Source organism: Ammospiza nelsoni, chromosome 6 (genome assembly GCF_027579445.1).
Source record: "Ammospiza nelsoni isolate bAmmNel1 chromosome 6, bAmmNel1.pri, whole genome shotgun sequence".
In the NCBI taxonomy this organism is placed as follows: domain Eukaryota; kingdom Metazoa; phylum Chordata; class Aves; order Passeriformes; family Passerellidae; genus Ammospiza; species Ammospiza nelsoni.
Genome location: NC_080638.1, coordinates 30,391,898 through 30,397,897, shown reverse-complemented (window position 1 = coordinate 30,397,897; position 6,000 = coordinate 30,391,898). Strand labels below are relative to the sequence as shown.

General features: G+C 50.2%; 1 protein-coding gene across 1 annotated transcript in view; it reads left to right on the top strand.

Moving 5' to 3' along the window:
* The first annotated feature begins 865 nt into the window (after positions 1 to 865).
* The window catches only part of TTC9 (tetratricopeptide repeat domain 9), a 28,205-nt gene continuing 23,070 nt past the window's right edge, over positions 866 to 6,000 (top strand). Inside the window, exon 1 of the mRNA XM_059475384.1 lies at positions 866 to 1,241. Coding sequence (XP_059331367.1) covers positions 875 to 1,241 — 367 coding nt within the window. The 5' untranslated portion in view covers positions 866 to 874. The remainder of the gene's footprint in view (positions 1,242 to 6,000) is intronic.

The following is a 6,000-nucleotide window of genomic DNA, read 5'->3' as shown; positions in this document are numbered from 1 at the left end:
GATACCCCCAAACCAGGACATGTTCTAGGCATCAATGAGCATCGACCCATTTTTCAGCAGCACATAGGAAAATCTGTTTCAGGAAAATCAAAATCCCCGAGTTACTGGTGCCAGGGCAGTTACTGGTCCTTGGCTTCTGCTGCTGTGATGCAGAGCACACAGGAGATTTCATGGTCTGGCACTTCTTTGCCCAGTGATACAGAGTATACACACAGAAACACTTTGAGGGACCCTGAAGAGGTGTTGATGGTGAATGGCCACTGGTGGGATCTGGGAGAGGAGATGGAGCTGGGAAAAGGGGATGAGGAGGGGAATGCTGGAGATGGAATCCCAGCCTGCCGACAGGGAGGCGATACCCTCAGGTACGGGAGGGCAAGGCACAGGAGGGCAGAAGGGAGCCGGCTGTGGGGGCTGGAGTGAGCTCAGTCTCAGGGAGAGCAGGACGGCGGGCAGGGGTCCGTGGGGTCAGGCAGTCCGGGGCGCTGAGGGTCCCGACGTACGCTCGCCCCTTGCCGGGCCGGCGCGGTGAGCGGTGAGCGGTGAGCGGTGAGCGGTGAGCGGTGAGCGGTGAGCGGTGAGCGGTGAGCGGAGCCGGCGCATCCCCACGCCCGAGGCTCGCCCCCGCCGCGCTGCGCTGCGCTGGGCAGGGGTCGCAGCGGAGCGGGGGGCGGCGGTGCCCACGGCGGGCGGCGGGGGCGGGCGGAGGCGGGCGCCCCGCGGGCGGCGGGGCGAGGGAGGAGGAGCGGCGGCCGCCGGAGGATGGGAGCGAGCGGCGGAGCCGCGGAGCGGCGCGGGGGCAAGGCCAGGAGCGCGGCGGCGGGCGCCGCGGCATCGCCCGCGTAGGGCGGCGCGGGAGCCGGGCGGCGCCGCGGCCATGGAGAGGGCGAGCCCGGCGGCGGGCAAGCTGAACGCCGGCGGCCGCGGGGCGGGCGATGGGCACGGCCCCACCGGCGGTGCCCAGCCGCGGGCGGCGGCGGCGGGCAGCGCCGAGCCGGGCGAGCTCATCGGACGGGCGCTGGATTTCAAGAGCGAAGGGGCGCAGTGCTACAAGGACAAGAAATTCCGGGAGGCCATCGGCAAGTACCACCGCGCCCTGCTGGAGCTGAAGGCTCTGCTGCTGCTGCTGAGCCAGGAGCCGGCCGGGCAGCGCCCTCCCGCCGCCGCCGCCGCGGCGGGGCTGAGCGAGGAGCAGCGGCAGGCGGTGGAGGCCATCGAGGTTGACTGCTACAACAGCCTGGCAGGTCAGCGGGGCCGCGGGCGGGGGGCGGCGGGTCCCCACCTGCGCCGCGCACACCTCCCTCCCCCTCCGCAGAGCAGCGCTGCCGCCCCGCTCCGCTCGCCGCATCTCCTTCCCTTCCGCTGGCTTCCATTTTCGTGTTCGCGCTCCCGCTGGGCACAGCCGCGTTGCTCGGGCAGCGCTGGGGAGGGGGCGCACGGCCGCATCTGGCGCTCGGGCTCGCCCGCGACCCCCAGCCCTTCTCCCGGGCGGCTCCATCCGCCCCCGATGAATCCGTGCCCTCCTCCCCCGGGAGACAGGTGGCAGGGCGGCGGTGCGTGCGTGGGGCGCTCCGGCTGACAGAAATCGTGGTTTGTGAAATGGCCAAGATTGCCTGCTGCGCTGTACCCTCAGCCCGCGATGTCCTTCAGTCCCTTCGCCGCAGCTCCGGCTCTGGAGCCTGTAATTAATGGTATTACAGAGAGACGGACTCCAACCACATTTGATGTAAGGAAGGGGAAGGGTTTGGGCGCAACTGCAATACCTCCAAATAGTTCTACCAGATATAAAAATAATTTTTTGGCTTCTTAGCACTGAAAGTTGAAAGCCAATACAGTCCTGGCTTCCAGTCATCACTGTGGTCAGTAGACATATGATCATGCCTCCCTTTGCTCCTTGCCATCTGTTTAGAAGTGCTGCAGGAAGATGGAGAGGAGTGATGGGGGTGTTTAACTTTGTAGTCTGATTCTGAAGTCCTTACAGAAACAGAACTCCTGTTGACTTCAAGAAGGTTTATCCAAACAAGTGCAGGATCAGATGTTATTTTTGGTCCCCAGCAGCACATGGTTTTTTCTTTCCAAACCTGAAAGCATCTCTACAAAAAAAACTTGTGCCTAGGTACATACAGGGAAGAGAGCATTCATAACTTGGACAAGACACACAAAATAACAGCATTAAAAAAGCTCTGCTGTTTTCCAGAAGAAAGAAGGGTCTCTCATCACCCTTTATATCCTTGGGGGTAAAAAATGGCGCAAATCAGGACATTAGCTTTTGGCTTTCTAGACAGAGTTCGTTAGCTTTGTTTCCTGTTCTCTAGTGCTAGAAAAGATGCAGTATAAAGTGAATGGTTTGAAACACCGAGCCAGCATCCTCTCGTCATAATGCATGCCAATCTCTTACATTCAACATGCCTTTTGGGATGTAATGGGGAGCATGATTTAGCTCCTTTTTATCATGTTTCCAAATACTCTTCCTTCAAAAGCCTATTGAAATCTTGTAGGTGGAGAGGCAAGTGAGATTTCAGAGTGATACCATAATTGCACAGATGTAATTTTGTCTCTCTACAAATTTCCGTTCACAGATTTATTAAAATCCATTGATTGTATTTGGCAAGGATCATTTAGATTGGCAGGGTTACACAAAGAGCCCACAATACTCTGAACAATATAGCTTGGTGAGCTCCTGGGCTTGAAAAAGGGCTCACAGGCACTATCTCTGTTAGATACAAATGAGACATGGTAGGTAGATGGTAAATGAAGTGGGAGAGAGAAATGGAATTTGTTTCTGAGGCACTTTCTGCCAGTACACAAGTTCCACTTGCTAGAAATGTCTTGACTCCTGCTGATGGACTTGTCCTGTGTCATTGTCATTGTCCAGCTCACTTTTTTATAGTTTCATGTTTGTGCAAGGAATTTTTGTCACTGTTGGTTGTATTTGATCTTGTCAGCAGCAGCAATTGGTGTGAGAAACATTCTCCATCTTTATCCTAAATATGAACAGATTTTTTTCTAAATTTAACCAGTATGAACACAGGAGGAGGTGAGTATAATTAACCCTGGACTTACAAGGAGTACTTTTCCTGGGATAACCTCACAGCAGGTCAAGCTGTCATTTTGCACAGGCGGTTGTCACATGTTTTCAGTAGATGGCATGCACAGAGCAGAGAAAAGCAATTGTCTCAGAAATGCACAGCTTTGTGTGTGTCTGCTGAGCTATCTGCAAGCAATTTTAAAGAAATGCCCTGCATGCTGGAGAGGGGAGTGTGCAGTTAAACTGGAATTGCAGTGTTTTTATTCCTAGTCACAGGCTCCCATTCTAGCAGGAGGATCAGTGAATTCACGTTGAAAAAGAAAGGAAGAGAGGAGAGGGAGTTTCCTCACAAATGTAACAGTAATTAGTATATATTTCTAATAGCAGCTTCAAGACATGCAGCAGTGAGACTTCATTTTCTAAGTGTGATGCAGCAGAAGACACCAGTTCCTTTACGCTGTGGGCTCTAGCAGAGGCACCAGCACGTACTGTTACAGCTGAAATCAGTGTTACTTGACATGGGGAGCAGAGGAGATGCAGGGAGTTTTGCTTCTGAGCACTGCTGGCTGCCTAGAGCTGTTTCTAAAATAAATAAATCTGTATAGTGCAGAAAGCATAACAGCAGTACATGTTAGCTCTGGAGAAGGCAGCTTTTCACTTAGCTCTGAAGTATAGCCGGTAGCATTACCAGCTGTCATCTGAGTGTCCTTATTAGCAAGTTCTTTTAGCACCTCCGCTTGCTCTCTAAGCCTGGCATTTGAGAAGCCCACCTTGCTTTTGCACTGTCGTTTTTCATGTGGGCACCACACATCCACCTGTCAGAGATGCTTTGCATCACAGCTACAGATGCACACACACATTGGCTTGTTTAGATGAAGCATGAGAGTCAGAGGGGAGCATCAACTATAGGTAAATATACACATAGGTGAGAAATAAACCCAGAGGGGATTTTATGTGATCTCATGGGTAAAGGCTGGTGTTGTTAGTTTGTTTTTTTTTTAAATCTGACCAACTGCATGAGTAGGCACATGTGGGCAAATACTAAACGGTTTTCAGTGCCTGTCATTGCCTGCTGAAGGTAAATTAGGCAGTGATGTGCACACAGATTCTTGTTTAGGTCCACTAGTTTTGTAGACCACCTTCAACAGGCAATTCTATTGTAAGATGGGGTGGCCAGCTCACATATTTATTAAAAGCCCCCCAATATTTGGTGTGTTTCCAACGTCTGCTGTTGTAGAGCTGTGAGGTACACTCACAGCCTAAACTATTTAGCCCATTTCAAAGGATCCCAGATCTGCTGGGTCCTAAGTTCTTGTGATTTTTAAAAACTTACTATTTCAAATCAGCCAAGGATTTTCAGAACTTGCCATTGGCAGAGCTGCTCATGTTTCTTTCACTAAGCTGCTAGCTGGGCTTCATTTTAAGCTCCAAGAGTTTTGCCTTAAAGGGACTGCCCTTCACAACTGTGCTGCTGCGTTCTTGCATGGGCCTGCCAATACCCCGTCATTTTACCACAAGTCATTCTGATGAATGTCACCAGAGGCAAGAGCAGCAGCATGGCCAAGGCTCCCAGAAATTGCTAGGGTAGGCAAAGACAAAAGCCTACCAGCAGCATAGAGCCTTGCGGAATGAATGCAGGGTTGTATGCAAACAGTCCTTTCTTTATGACTCACTGGCAGTCTCTGACCTTGAGGAAGTCATTTGACCTCTTTTTGCCTCTCTCAGCCCTGTTGAAAAATAAAGAACAAGGACCATGATCACGTCCTGATGGTGCATTCAGCTGAGTTTTCTACAAGTTAGTGGTTTATATTTTTGTAAAAAACAGATGGATGTACAAAGAATGCTTGTGGAAAAGTAAACTGGCCAAATACACATCAGGTCTTGATCTCCCTTCCACTCATACAGCATATTTGATCTAGAAGAAGCTCAAATGCTTTACATACTGCATGCAGATGGGGATCATTTATCAACTACAAATGCAACCACTGAATGCAATGATTATTTTATGCCACCATTACTGCCTAAAAGTTTACAGGATTAAAAGCACTATGTCTACTCCGCAGAAAGAAACAAGTCCTAGTCATTCCAGAGCAGCAAAATGCTAAGGGTAAGCACAGTTTTAAGCTTTTTTGGTGAGGGAATGTTGCAGTGTGATAAGCAAACCTCTGCTGATTTTCCTAAGCATGCAGAAATTCTAGAGCTAATTCTGGCAGGAGGAACAGAACCAGAGAGAGATATGGGTATGACAAGTGGCACCGGGGGATCTGCTTGCTAATCCTCCCTCTGTGCTAACCAGCTCTATTATCTTCACCAAATCTTTTGTAAACTTCCGTTTATCCATCTGCATTTTTGACCTCCTGGGAGTACTGTAAAGCTGTTAATTACATGAATGTAAAGTAGGTGTAGAGTGTTTATATTCCCATTCAGGTACCTGTAGTTTACTACAGGAGTCTTGGCAGGAGGGCACAAATGCCTGGAAGAGTATTAAAAATCTAGCTCTCCTAGATACATCTCAGTCTGGAAGATGATGTTTGGCTTCTTACACTGGCAGAAATTTGCACTGGTACCATTTCAATGGCTATGTGAAGGTCATAGTGACAGTCCCACAGAACATGACACTTCCAGCAGCACAGCAATCTTCTAGCATCCTCAGGCTGGGGTGTAGGTACTACTTCCAATTACCGTCAGTTGCGTGGTCTTCTGTGAGTAGTTCCGATGAGAAATCCAAATACAAATACTTATAATACGTAATCCAAGTAAAAATGTAACTAAACTCGAGAAAAGCTGGTAAAACTTTCCACTGACCACCCACTAGGAGACGTCAAAAGGAGTTTCTGCTACAAGCCCATCCAAGTATATAGCCGTTAGCAAGTACAGACTCTACCAGGACACATGGTGCTGTGGGTGTTAAAGCAGTCTTGGATTGTTGCTTGATGTGATGGTTTTTTTAATGTACTGTACATCAACAAAAACAC